The 16,030-nt window shown below is 33.9% G+C and overlaps 1 protein-coding gene across 1 annotated transcript in view; it reads left to right on the top strand.

The window, feature by feature from the left end:
- The window catches only part of LOC138700581 (nephrin-like), a 1,373,770-nt gene that overhangs the window by 1,351,814 nt on the left and 5,926 nt on the right, over positions 1-16,030 (top strand). The window contains exon 13 of the mRNA XM_069827162.1: positions 13,916-14,088. Within this exon, the coding sequence (XP_069683263.1) occupies positions 13,916-14,088 (173 nt within the window). The remainder of the gene's footprint in view (positions 1-13,915; positions 14,089-16,030) is intronic.

The raw sequence follows: 16,030 nt of genomic DNA on the forward strand, positions 1-16,030 counted from the left end.
CAGGCTGTTCATACATCCATCGCTTCTGCATGGTTTATTAGTAAAGTTTTCTGTCTCAAATCTGCGTAAGTCTCGTATAAAAACTATACACGGTTTATTAGTAAGACTGTAAATGTAAAGTGAAAATTTCGTTTCAAAGTAATCAGTGCAATAATTGTTAAAGTTTTAAAACCGTCGGTTTCATTGGCTCACCTTATACATTCCTATCTCTATTTCGTGATATTTTCAAACAGAATTCATTAGTTATTTCCATTTTTACACTACATCGTCATTGTAAATATAAAGAGAGTGGTGTTATACAACTATCTCAAATATTAATTTGTGTTTAGGAAATTAACACTGAAATCGATTAGAATATACAATTAGGTATTTCTTAATTTGCTCAAAATTGATTATGCATGTTCACATAACTTTGATAGACAGAGTGATCCGTTTGGGTATGGATAAAATAAAAACATGTTAAAACATTTACTACTCAACTTTACTTGTTGCAACTTTGTGCATACAACACTGAAAGATGGGGGATTTCTCAGAGCTCAACATGACCCCCATTGCGCACCCTGCACAACTCATAACGGTGATGCAATTCAGCCCATGTCCGTTTTTACATAAGAGGAGTGATTTGTTGAAAAGCTTGAGTAATTTTTACACTCAGATCATCAATGTTCCTGGGTTTATGTGAATAGACAATATCTTTAACAAAACCCTACACGAAGAAGTCAGGAGGGGGTTAGATCTTGGAAGCCAAGAGATAGCTGCTTCTCGTACTGGGTTTCTCCTGCGACCTCCTGCATGTTTTTATAACACAGAACCTGTTTCTACAAATGTTCTATACCACAACATTATGGAATCGTATTTAGGTACATTACGCACACCATACTCACGTCGAAATTCTCTTTGAACTCTTTGAACACTCACAAATTTAGCATATCAAAGAATACATTGTTGATTTGTAGTACGCATTTTAATCATCTACAATTTTAATTTGTCCTTTCAGATTATGCATTGTTGATTGACATATATGGAAATTCCCATCTTTTAATCATAATTAAGCTGCGGAAGTATGCCTATATTTTAATCCTTAATCTGAAGGCATATCCATTTTAAGACATTGTGAGTATTATATGCGAATTCTATAGTGCCTATAATTGCCTATTTCACTAATAAATGACTATTTGCTTATAAATGCCTAGAAGTTGCCTAAATATCCGTATTATATATTATACTAGAATTTACTGACCATTCTATCGATATTTTTTGAATCTGTAATTTCTATCTTATTTATTCAACAGAGGGAAGTGATATAGAACTATCGATAATTCTGTGTATTACGTTTTACTGTCACCAGAGCGCGGAGAAATCGATTAATTTAAAATCAACCAATAAGAAAAAAATGTAATTTCGAAAGCCGCATGAATCATTGTGGTAGTTGACTAGAGTAGTTGTTTTAAACTGTGTATCCGTTTTGTGAGTTTGTGACTTGAATATAGAGTTGAGTTTTCTGCTGTAGTACGTGGAGATATGCCAAAGCAAAAGTTATCAGAAGCATTGATTGGAAAATACATTGACATTACTGCGTCCCACTGGTTTGGTCCCCAGCTGAGATTGGATCCCTGAAGTATTGCCCCATCAGTTCATGTGTGAAGTGGAAGGGAGTTTCTCCCAATTTAAGAACATTCTTGCAGACAGTAGACATCAGTTCTCATTACAACATTGGACGACTATTTAATTATTCACTGCCATAATAACATAGAAACTAGTGAATAATGCTACGCTATGGTCGTGTTAGCCGTTAAGAATTAGAAATTGTTAGTGCCTTTTTAAATGCCTATTTTGCCTGCCTATTTCAACTGTTTTAGTGCCTAATAATCCTCAGCTTGATCATAATATAACCAGCAAGAAATTTTTCCTACTATCATAATAGCTTCATAATAATAAATTAATATTATGCATACCCAAACGGATCAGACGGTATAATTTGTTTGTGCGAGATCGTGCGTATTTTCTTGCTTTCCGCACAAAATCAATACGCGGTAAGTGTGAAATACCACATTCAGTATTCCCAACGTAACACACACAACAATTTCCCTCTTCTTACCGCTTAAGCGCGACATTCATTTTACTGCTTTAGGCTTTTAACATATTATTTTTAGAGACGTTTAACATAGTAATAATTATAAATTGGAAACTTACCACTGCAATTTCACCTAAATTGCAATGTTAATTGTTGTTTTTAAATATTTGCAAAAATTAAGTAAAGTCTACTATTCCACGAAACTTATTGCATTCCTGATACAAGTAACATTAAGGAGGCTGTGAAAAAATCAACAAGATTCCAGATGCCGATGTTATTACTGCAATATGTTATATAAATAATATTGTTAAAATATTAAAATGAAAAATAAATCATTACACAACCTTACCGTTTGTTTTAAGTTGGCATTTATAGACTGGGGGGGGGGAAGAGAGACGTATATCACGGCCTGCTGGAATATAGTAAACACAGCAAACATTTTATAGCAACAATTTGAAGATAGATATTTTAGTTTTTAAAAGTTGCCGTCATTGAACAGAAACCAAGGTGGAGATTTCATTGCAACTAATTAGAAATTCGTCTTTCAGGTATGTAATAAACGATCTTCGCACAAAATAATGTACGATGCACGAGCGGTATGTTTGTTTTCATGTTCTCGGAAATTAAAAAAGCTCAACTACGTTTCGCTTTTTCAAACTTTTCCTCGAACATGAAAATATTAACATACCGCTCTTGTAACGCATATTACTATTGTGTAGAAGGTAAAGAATTAGGCATGCGACATGTAAACGCTCAGACACAGGGAAAACATCGTGAAATGAGTCAGGAAGCATTAAGAAATTAAGGGCGTATCATTGGGAGCAGCCTGTAATGAAACCATGAGAAATGACAGCGTAATCTGAGGGGGACAGTGTTCTTGCGCCCGCCTACTGTATCACTTGCCCGTCAAGTAATGAGAGTTGAGGCCCTTCGTACGGCGCTGAATATTTCGTGAATCGCCACGCAATCCTCCACACGTGTCCCGGAGTCCACTTATAATTCATCAGTGACTGATGTACCAGCCACCCTCTCCCGTCCATCAGGGAACCCCCTTCTTCCCTCTGCACGTGGGGGTGAAGTCTTTGTTCTACGGCTGGGGAGTCTAGGTATAACGTTATGAATATTAATTCCAACCCTCAAAGATACACGCGTATCCGAGGAAAGGCCGTTTTGACAAAGGATGTTTTACTAATGTACAATTTGTTTTAAGCTACTGGTACTGAAGGGCAACTTCGCTTATCCATGGATTTCAATTCACGAAGCTACTGTTAGCTTCAGAGTCCATAAATTTCTTCATACACGTTGACTTAGCTTAGGTATAGCAAATATGACACCGCAGTAACATTTTATTGGTCATAGTAGGCTGCTTATCTTATTTTACCTTAGCTATCTACCTACCTCTTTTAATATCTGTCTACTTATTCGTCCCGTCTGTCTGTCTGTCTGGCTGGCTATCTATCTACAGAACCGTCTGTCTGCCGCCTTTCTGTCCAGTGGCATTTCAATTCATCTATGTGCCTGCTATTTAAGGAGACTGGGAAGTGATACCTGTTCAATTAAAAAATTTTAGTATACAAGTTTAGATCAATATATCTAGGCTTTCATTGCTCAGAATGAATAAAAATTTCCGTGCTTATACAATCAATCATTCTGAATTCAGTGATATAAAAGACAGCCAGTTGGTTTCATATCCAAGTGCAAAAGAAAGGCCCTAACTGATAACCTGTTTTCCCACTTTGCTAAGTGTACCTTATTCTTCAGGTCCACATTGCTTGATACAATCTTCACTCACATACCTTGTATTTTTTTAAGTTATCTAGTAATGTATATTGTAAATTCTAAAGCAAAATTTAGTTAAATATTTCACCCTTAGTGAAACAGAAAAAAATATTGAATTTTGTTTAACATTCATTGAATTTTTTTTCAATGCATGTATTTTTTCTCGTCTTATGTGTGTGATATTCTTAAACCCGTTGGTTTACTATGTAGAACACAGGTTGCAGAAAACACTGCAAACATTTCATGTAAATTGGTTCAGTTGTTTCAGAGAAAAATGCACTTTAGTTTGAAAAATGTCGACTTATACAAAACTGCATTAAAAAAGAGGAATGTTTGAATTGCATACACCGCCAAATTTAAAGACGCCATTTAAAGGGCTTATGTGCAGAAATACCCCCACAGTATTTATATTGTTTTAAAGAGTAAGATTTGTACTTTTTTAAAACAAAATAAAAATCGGCTTATTTATCCCTAATCACTAGTACCTGGTTCCCTTATTGTATACAGTGTCTCCCAGAAACGTCCTCCACATGATTCGAATAGGGAAACCAAATAATGCAACCACGAATAGGTTAAAAATATTTGTTTAACGATGTTTAATACTAAACAGGAAATAAACCATAATTGAATATACTGTCATCACCCCTGATACTTCTCCAAAATGCATCCAGCATGCAACTGTATTACTTTATAACTTGAAGAACTGGATGGAAATTTGGGACACGCTGTATTACTTATCCACCGTATTATTTTGTTTTTATTTATTTATTTATAAATTTATTTATTTATTTATTTATAAATTAATTAATTTATTTATTTATTTATATATAAATGTATTTATTTATAAATTTATTTATTAATTTATTTATTTATAAATTAATTTATTTATTTATTAATTAATTTATAAATTTATTTATTTATTTATAAATTTATTTATTAATTAATTTATAAATTTATTTATTTATTTATTTATAAATTTATTTATTTATTTATAAATTTATTTATTTATTTATTTATTTATTTATAAATTTATTTATTTATTTATTTATTTTTATTTTTTATTTATTTATTTACATTAATCTACACATTGCTGTTTGCGCATGATCAAGTAATAATAGCACAAGAATGTGATTATGCAGAATATATGTTTAGAAAATTGATTGAAGAGTATAACAAATGGGTATTTAAAATAAATTTTCAAAGTACATTTTATATGGGATGCGGTGAAATACAAGAGATTTGGTTTTGCAAGATGGAATAGGCATCATCGAAGAGTGTAATGAATTTGAATATTTAGGAGTCAAAATTAATAAAAATGCTACACAGGATTTTATTAAACATAGGATAAATAAAGGAAGATCAGCAACAGAAATGTTATATGGAATATTATGGAACAAGAATATTTTTAAGGAAGCAAAGATAAATATTTATCTGTCTATAGTCCAAAGTTTGACAACATATTATGGAGTGGAGACATGGAAGTTAAATCAAAATTTGCTGTCAAAATTATTAGCATTAGAAATGGATTTTTTACGATGTTCGGCCAGACATTCCAAACTTGAAAAAATAAGGAATGAAGCGATCAGAGAACATATGAATAAAGAAAATTCAATTTTAGATTTCGTAAAATAGACTGTTAGAATGATATGGACATGTAAAGCGAATGGATGATTGAAGGCTACCAAGAAGAGTTTTAGATTAGATTCCAGAGGGAAGGAGAGGCAGAGGTAGACCGCAAAACACCTGGTTGCAAAACATAAATAAAGCGCTAGCAGAGAAGGAACTGTAAGAACGTAATTGGGAAGATAGAATTGGATGAAAAGAATAAGAACGGAGGACATTGGTCACAGGAAAATGTGATATTACATTGTAAATCTGTTTGTAATAACAATAATTTACGTAAGTAAGAAAACGCAAATAGTTAACCGAAAACACGAATTTTAATGCAATCGAACACTACATGCAACATATGGATATTTATTATAATTGTTACTATTAATTAATCATAGTTATTGTTATTTTAATTTCTTTACTTCCATTCTTATATAATGTTACTCTTTTTAGTAATTATAATAATAATAATAATAATAATAATAATAATAATAATAATAATAATAATAATAATGATTTATTTTAGCTGGCAGAGTTAAGGCCGTAAGGCCTTCTCTTCCACACAACCAGCAAAAAGTGTATATACATATGCATGAACTTACAAAGAATTCAACAATTTGATTTAGATGAGAGTTACATGTATACAAGAGTTATTTACGAATTAAACAACAAAATACTATGAACTATTAATTAAACACTGAAATAAACTGTGTAGCAGAATTAAACTAAAATACATAGAATGTTAATATATTTCAAATTATATTAGATAATAGAAAGAGATTATTATGAGACAATTTTGAAAATGCAGCACAATCACGATGATGTCTAAAGAAAAAAAGCAACAGTGTAGTCTGTAATATTTTAAATCAGTATGATTGGAGTGAAATGCTAGACTTTATCAGATAACACACATTGTCGTATTTCAGAAATTTTCTCATCACAAGTATTAAACTGTGAAGAACTTTGCTGAACTGAATTCAGGTATTTTATTTTGTACCTATCCACCTCCAAACTATTGAAATCTCTAGTCAGTTTAGAAGATGAGAAATCATTTACTTATTTAAATGAATCTAGGACTCTCTTGGGAATTTGTCAAAGTCAGATAGAATATATGCGAGGGGTTTCCGAGAAGGAAGTGATTAATACCAGGATGTGGAACGTCCCAAACTCTTTTAAAAATATATATTTAGATGAGATATTAAGAAATTGAAACTTGTCTTGTGAAGAAATGGGCGTTCCAGTGTGCGAATATGGAGTGGAATAACCCATGAGAAATTCATGAATGTCTTTCGCTTAGTGCAACATTTACTGATCCTGCTTTGAGCAACGATTATTGCGTAATTGTTACTTACTTACTGGCTTTTAAGGAACCTGGAGGTTCATTGCCGCCCTCACATAAGCCCGCCATTGGTCCCTATCCTGAGCAAGATTAATCCAGTCTCTACCATCATATCCCACCTCCCTCAAATCCATTTTAATATTATCTTTCCATCTACGTCTCGGCCTCCCCAAAGGTCTTTTTCCCTCCGGCCTCCCAACTAATACTCTATATGCATTTCTGGATTCGCCAATACGTGCTACATGTCCTGCCCATCTCAAACTTCTGGATTTTATGTTCCTAATTATGTCAGGTGAAGTATACAATGCGTGCAGCTCTGCGTTGTGTAACTTTCTCCGTTCTCCTGTAACTTCATCCCTCTTAGCCCCAAATATTTTTCTAAGAACCTTATTCTCAAACACCCTTAATCTCTGTTCCTCTCTCAAAGTGAGGGTCCAAGTTTCACAACCATACAGAACAACCGGTAATATAACTGAATAATTTCAAGGGAAAAATTGTTCCGGGGCCGGGTATCGATCCAGGGACCTCTGGTTGAACGTACCAGTGCTCTGCCAACCAAGCTACCCGGGAACTCCACCTGACACCGTCTCAACTTTTCCCTTTATATCCACACAACTCGCGCATGGGCTGACGAAGCGCCAGAGACCCACATCGAGTGCACACAATCTCTGTGTGACTTGGAATTGTGGTTTTCTGTTAACGTACACAGTGACGTATATATTATGCAAATCTGGTCTTTCAGGTAAAGCTCCCTGTAAAGCAGATTTGAATAATTTCAAGGGAAAAATTGTTCCGGGGCCGGGTATCGATCCCGGGACCTATGGTTGAACGTAAATTTTTCCCTTGAAATTATTCAAATCTGCTTTACAGGGAGCTTTACCTGAAAGACTAGATTTGCGGTAATATAACTGTTTTATAAATTCTAACTTTCAGATTTTTTGACAACAGACTAGATGACAAAAGCTTCTCAACCGAATAATAACAGGCATTTCCCATATTTAGTCTGCGTTTAATTTCTTCCCGAGTGTCATTTATATTTGTTACTGTTGCTCCAAGATATTTGAATTCTTCCACCTCTTCGAAGGAAAATTTTCAGCAAATTTTTATAGTTCCATTTCGTTCAATATTCTGATCACGAGACATAATCATATACTTAGTCTTTTCGGGATTTACTTCCAACCCTATCGCTTTTGCGTAATTGATAGAAAATGAAATTTCAATATTGCCACTCTACGTTGCACTCCATCTGCCAATCATACGCTATTAAATTTCGCACTTGTCATTTATATTGAACATGAAACGAAATATATAAACTAATTAGTGCAAACGAAACTTTAAATTTAAATGTTTCATTAATTATAACCGTGTACATGTGGAGTAGCCTGAATGAGACCTGAATATATAAGGAACCTTAGCACAGTCAACTGATGAAAATGCACCTAGTTTGGAGCCAGCGTAATTGCTCACTTAGATGAATGTAGCTCGCTCTAGGATTAACCTTCCCTTGCAGGGTTAAAACAGTAATCTAAAGGCGTAAAACGAAGACGAAATCAGTAGAGTTGAGGAAATAATTCTAAACGTATATTTAGAAGTAGAGCCATCCCTAAGATCAGCCTTATACTGATGAAGATAGTTTTTATTAATGTAAAATTGGAATCCATCCTAACTCTGTCGTCCATTGATAATATTTATTTCAAAAGCCCTACACGATATTTCCATTTGAAGCACAGCCAAACAAACAGCTGTCAATCACAGTTGCCAAATAAATGAATCTGTCCACGTTCTCAGCTATTTGACTCTATCAATCCGCTTTCAATTTAAACTAGTGATTTTGAATAGTGATGCGTTTTTATTTCCAGCTACAATTCCCGATTATATCAGTGCCAGTACTGTAGGCGAAACCTTCAAGCATGAAAAGAGCATTCAATAGAAAAAGAACAATTCAAGGACTGTAAGACGTGAGTGTTGAACAAGTGAAGTTTTTAACAGTGAACTGGACAGTAGAAAGGTAAGAAGGTTTTCTTTTTTTAGGAAGGGGCGGGAAAGGGTTGTGTGCAGCGAGGGGGTAAGGTTAGTGTGGGGGTTCGCGTCTCTCTGACAGGCCTCCCCCGAGTCACGTACACCCCATTACCTGCTCTACGTTGGTGGAGAGGGCGTCAGAGTAAGCAAAGATACAGCACGATACAATGGAATGATTTCCCAAAAGACTCTGTAATACATTGCTTCAACACAACAAACACCCAATAGTACGCTACACAATCCTACTGCCGTACATCAAATCACCAAATAGGAATAGGCGTTGGGAATGGTTGGAAAGGGACGTGGTTCTTCATTAATATTCTAGTTAGGCAAACTTGTCAGGAAATTGGCTCAAATGCATGCTAATGAATTGTACATGTTAGGCTATATGGCTCTCTGTGTACAAAGAGGAGCTGCTGACCCTTACAGCTGTGAGGCAGTTTGCCTTGCAACTTTTCGACTTTCATTTTATGGAATTAAAAAAAAAAAATAGGCTGTACCAAACGTACGTTCGCAACATAGAATACTCATATCGTCACATAGGCGTTTGCAAATGAAACATTGATTTACAAGAAGAATCAAAGTTACTATTATACAGGGACATCATTTTATTTTTACTTCAATTTTTATTGTACCTGAGTTTTTTAATGTACTTCACTGCCACCCCTTCTACTAATGAAGTTCAACCGTCCTCCACACAGATCCAAGACCGCATATACAGTCATAGTAGCCTTACGGTCATAGTAAACAGTACGTTTCAAAAATATTTTCGCATTTTCCAGTAACGAAAGAGCTTTCAATATTGAATCATTTTCGCACAGGTGCTGTCGTCCATTTGACTACGTCTTATCCCGGTTTGCCCCACCCGCTTTTATTTGCCAGCTAGTGGCTGGGCTGTCTTAGCTCTTTTCTGAGAACATTAATTTCTGTTAGGAATTGGACGTCTACGTAATATTATACAACTGTTTAAAATAACTTAAATAATAGGGCCTCGTTAAGTAATTAACTGTAACGTGAATTCCCCCCTTTCTACGACAAAACCACTTGGACGGACAGTAGATAGTATGTCTGAGTAATTTTATCTTTTCGGATCGGACAGAAGTGAAGATTGAATTTACAGTACGTAAGGTACTCTTTTATAGAGTAGGTACAGAATTATTTCATCATGAGTTACTGGTACGAAGGACGAAACAGATAATTGGGATTAGGTACAATAGTCTATAGTGCGATAATATGCACATTAGAACTACAGCCTGTATCGAAATGAACGGCCACCATTTCAGAAATGTGTTTAAATATCCATATTATGATTATTTTTCAATTTAACTTCCTTCTCTATATCGTACAATAATGTGCTGTAGACAGTACAATATACACTGCATAATGAATACGTCCACATGGACAGCTCAGTTCGTGAGTAAAAACACTCATTGTTAATACAATACTGTATTTTGATTAAACAAAAACCTAATGAAAATGATCAAACTCAAAAGTGCAATATTTCCTAGTTTACGTAAATAGATGAAATACTTTTCTTCCCTCCTATACCTAGTAAAGTGATCTGTTTGTATATTACCCCAGTATCATCGAACTCCAGTCGTGGAAAGGGGTAGCAAACGGCGTTGATCCAGAGGTATAGGCAAGTTAATATTAAAAGTGTTAGTAAAAATAAAATGATGTCCCTGTACAAGGTGAACCCTAAGTAATGTCATTAATTTCAGAGGGTTATTCCTTGAGATATTACAAACAAAAAATGTAATACAATTTTGTTCGTCTTTTTGTTTTAGAGATAAAAATTGTTTTATATTATTTCACAACGTGTTTTGGGAAAGCCATTTATTTAATTCCCAATATTTTTCAGTCAATTTAAGAGAGCAGTAATTGAAAGAATTTTAGCTTTGTTCTTTAAATATGCAGAAATTTAGTCCGAACAAATGTAACTTTTCGTTCCGCAAATGAATTTTAAAATGTTACATTTATTTTGTTCGGATCTAATTTCTGCACGTTTAAAAAACAAAACTGAATTCTTTCAATAATTTATTTTATCATAATATACTTCTCTCTTAAATCCATTGAGCATATTTGGGATTAAATCAATGGCATTCCCAGAACACGATATGCAATGTTTCACATACAACAATTTTTATCTCGAAAAGGAAGAAAAAGCTAGCAAAATTGTTTTGTTTTTTTTTTTTTGTTTGAAATATTTCAAGAATAACCTTCTGAAGTTAATGACATTACTTATATATATGACCCTCTTTGAGCGTTAACATTGTTTAAAACATAAATAATTTTAATTGTAATTTACCTCTCTTTTCATGTGATATAGTGAATGGTTAATATAATAAGTTATCTGGAAATAATAATAATAATAATAATAATAATAATAATAATAATAATTATTATTATTATTATTATTATTATTATTATTATTACTACTACTACTACTACTACTAGGCCTACTACTTACTGGCTTTTAAGGAACCCGGAGGTTCATTACCGCCCTCACATAAGCCAGCCGTCGGTCCCTATCCTGAGCAAGATTTATCCAATCTCTATCATCATATCCCACTTCCCTCAAATCCATTTTAATATTATCTTCCCATCTATGTCTCGGTCTCCCCAAGAGTCTTTTTCCCTCCGGCCTCCCAACTAACACTTTATATGCATTTCTGGATTCGCCCATACGTGCTACATGCCCTGCTCATTTCAAACGTCTGGATTTAATGTTCCTAATTATGTCACGTGAAGAATACAATGCATCCAGTTCTACGTTGTGTAACTTTCTCCATTCTCCTGTAACTTCATCCCTCTTAGCCCCAAATATTTTCCTAAGAACCTTATTCTCAAAACACCCTTAATCTCTGTTCCTCTCTCAAAGTGAGAGTCCAAGTTTCACAACCATATAGAACAACCGGTAATATAACTGTTTTATAAATTCTAACTTTCAGAATTTTTGACAGCACACTGGATTACAAAAGCTTCTCAACCGAATAATAACAGGCATTAATAATAATAATAATAATAATAATAATAATAATAATAATGACAAAAATAGTGTATAGATTTCCATGCACTATCAAATCTTAAAACATGCATGCGTTCATGCATTATCATATGACAAAACATGCACAATGAAGCGGAAAAAAAAACAAAAAACAAAAATATGAACTAACAAAATCGAGTTTTGCATTACACTTATATGATACATTTATTTTATTTTGAAACAATGTAAGCTTACTACGATTTATCAAAATGTTCTTCACTTAAGCTCACAGAAAATGATCTTTCTACTTTACAATAAGTGACATGTATATACTTAAGCGAAAAAATTTGGGACAAAGTGAGTCGAATTGTAAGTCTTTTGGATTTCCGCATGACCATGACCCCATCGGGAATCGAACCCGCGACCTTCCGACGTTGCAACGTTATGCTCTAACCGCGATGCTACCGTGCGCCCCAAAATATACAAGTACTGACTTTTTAATACGATAATCACAATAGATAGATAGATAGGCAGGTAGATGGATAGATAGATAGATATATAGATAGATAGATAGATAGATAGATAGATAGATAGATAGATAGATAGATAGATAGATAGATAGATAGATAGATAGATAGATAGATAGATAGATAGATAGATAGATGGATGGATGGATGGATGGATGGATGGATGGATGGATGGATGGATGGATGGATGGATGGATGGATGGATGGATGGATGGATGGATGGAAGTATATCACCATCCATCTTTAGAAATTCCAATCCCTCAATCCATTTAGACACAAGATTCTAGAGGTTCCGGCTGATATGTACCTCTATTATCAGGAAGTACATCTCACTTGACAATATGTGTCGGAGGAAGATCAATTGTTTGTAGGCATCTGAAGTCTGATTAATGTAACATGTATCTAATCGGCGATGTATGCAATGAGGGGAAAGGAACTGGCCATCCTACCCCATTATCTCCTGGCCTATTTGCCTCGTAAGTGGTGCTTTTTGGTATCACTTGTGAGCTTCAGACCTGTCTTCGGACAGTTGACTAAACAATAACAACCTATTTTAAAAATAATCTATCTATCTATCTATCTATCTATCTATCTATCTATCTATCTATCTATCTATCTATCTATCTATCTATCTATCTATCTATCTATCTATCTATCTATCTATCTATCTATCTATCTATCTATCTATCTATCTATCTATCTATCTATCTATCTATCTATCTATCTATCTATCTATCTATCTATCTATCTATCTATCTATCTATCTATCTATCTATCTACCTATCTACCTATCTATATCTATCTACCTATCTATCTATCTATCTATCTATCTATCTATCTATCTATCTATCTATCTATCTATCTATCTATCTATCTATCTATCTATCTATCTATCTATCTATCTATCTATCTATCTATCTATCTATCTATCTATCTATCTATCTATCTATCTATCTATCTATCTATCTATCTATCTATCTATCTATCTATCTATCTATCTACCTATCTACCTATCTACCTATCTACCTATCTACCTATCTACCTATCTATCTATCTATCTATCTATCTATCTATCTATCTATCTATCTATCTATCTATCTATCTATCTATCTATCTATCTATCTATCTATCTATCTATCTATCTATTTATTCTGGTGTAGTTAAAGCCATCAGGCCTTCTCTTCCACAACACCAGGAATACAATGTAATAAGTGTAAATTCCGTTTGAACATGGGTAATATGATGTGCATTGTAAATATTGAAAGTTAGAGAAAGCTATAGGGAGACTTCGTCCGTGAAACATCTTTGGAAGAAGTTTCACAAATAATGAAACAAGTTTGTTATACTATGTACGAGAGTTTGGGTTGTTGCAGAGAAATATGTGTAGGTGTGTGTATGCGTGATGCTGTCCAGAATCTGTATAAGTTTTCATTGAACTTTTTCTTCATGGCAGGAGGATGGGTCGAGTTGTTTATACAGCGTAAGGAAGATATACTGTATGCTGTTTACGAGCCCCCGGCGCTGGTATATTCAAGACCATTTGTTCTAGTTTCCATATTGTTCCTCTCTCTTGCTTCCAGACTCGGACTACCAGTTAGTGTCTGAGGCGCAGACACCAGGCCTCAATAACCAGACACCGCCAGAGCTGCCATCTTACGATGAACATCCAAAGCGAAACAATGTATCCAGGAACGGCGATCTCTTTGAAAACTTCAAGAATAACAGGGATAGGTACCCAGCTCCAGGCCACCCGGTAAGTTTCCGCAATACAAAAAGGACTTCACCCTTTTCTTTATTTTTCTTCAAGTATAGCTGCTTCCTGAGATACTTTATCCGTAAACTTCAGAGACAACATGATATGAAACACAATGCATAAAGTGTGTGAAATAACAGAAGTTTCGTATGGAAAAACATTGGGATATTACAAAATTGAATGCTTCACATCCTGTAAATTGAATGAATAAAATACTGTATGCAGAGTATACAGGGTTATTCAGTAAATATGCTCGGTACGAAAGGACGTCTTTCAAACAATCATGGCTGCTTATAGCACAATTTTATCGCTTCCCTAGCATTTGTTTGTTTTTATCACTACCCTAGCATTTGTTTCTGTTCGCCAACATTTCAAACTGCAAATTCTTTACGGTAATATAAAACATGCTTTGCGATCGTAATTTGTTTCCCGCATAGATAGTCGACTGAAAATGGCAGGTCCATTCAACTTTTTTGTGAAGGTAACATTAGTGAAATAGAATTTTAGTAAGTCAATTAATATCCATTTTAGTGTATTAGAGTTCTTTATTTCTTCTAATCTTTATATACATTCTTCTTTTTTTATCACCTCCCTACCATTTGTTTCTTTGTCTGCCAACATTTCAAACTGGAAATTCTTTACGGTACTATATAGTAAAACATACTTTACGATCGTCATTTGTTTACAGTATAGACAGTCAACTGAAAATGGCGGCTCCGTTCAAATGTTTTGGAAAAGCTAACATTATTGAAATAGAATTTTAGTAAGTCAATTAATATTTTATTGTATTAAAGTACTTTAGTTCTTCTAATCTTTATATACTATCTTCTAATAGTGTAATAGTCAATTAAATCCCACTCGAGTTTGAATTTCTCTAGATAAATCAAAACCTCTAGTGAGATTACTGTTGACAAATTTGTATGCAACAATTCGTTGGTAAAAGAAATGAAACTTTCAGTAATTATGTATATATTTATTTATACTGCAAGTGGGCAAGCACCCGGTGGAGTAGTATACACAATACAATTATACAATACACAATACAATTATATACACAATAATAAGAATATACAATAAAATTTAACACAATAATTACAATTAATAATAAAACACAAAATAACCTAATTTTACAAAAGGCCTATAACCTACATATGTATAGCCCTACATAAGTTTCAATAGTCTTTTACTTTACTCTCATCTCACTCACTTTAGTGGAACTATGACGCATTTCACTGACACTTTAGGACACATTTCACTGACACTCTGTAACACATTTCACTGACACTATAGAACACATTTCATTGACGCTATAAATTATCACTGATCGGAACTGTTCACTGCGCTGTAAAACCATAACTTCACTGACTCACCTCGCTTCACTGATACAACAGTTCAAATAATACAAATAATTACACCCTTATGCGTACTTATAAACAGAACTACATTTAAGCTAAACATTTCTAGTTTAAGGCCCTCTTACACGCTATTTTTAAATAATTTACAATTCAAACCAAGGGAGTAACTCGTCAGGCTAAATTAATACATGTCACCTTAAAGAAATTAAATGTTAAATGTCACCTTAATTTTAATTTGCATTTTATACACAACTTTTTAAGTGATTCTTGAATCTCCTTAAGGAAGGACAGCCATCAAAGACCGCCGCAGGTAGGTCATTCCAATCATTTTTTAAAAATGAGAATTTACCTACATCCGTTTTCTGTTTCCTACATTTCAGTTTAAAATCCTACCATAGTACGTTGGCTTTTCTAACCGAGCCGTTATGTCTACCCATGCTTTCTGACCTAGTTGTGCTCTATACAATGATGTTATTCTAGTTTTCCTACGTCTTTTCCAAAGTTTCCCATTTAAGTTCTTTTATCGTATCGTTTCCATCTTCTCTTTTACCTTTAACAAATTTAGCTGCCCTATACTGGTTCCTTTC

Source organism: Periplaneta americana, chromosome 5, assembly GCF_040183065.1.
Source record: "Periplaneta americana isolate PAMFEO1 chromosome 5, P.americana_PAMFEO1_priV1, whole genome shotgun sequence".
In the NCBI taxonomy this organism is placed as follows: Eukaryota; Metazoa; Arthropoda; class Insecta; order Blattodea; family Blattidae; genus Periplaneta; species Periplaneta americana.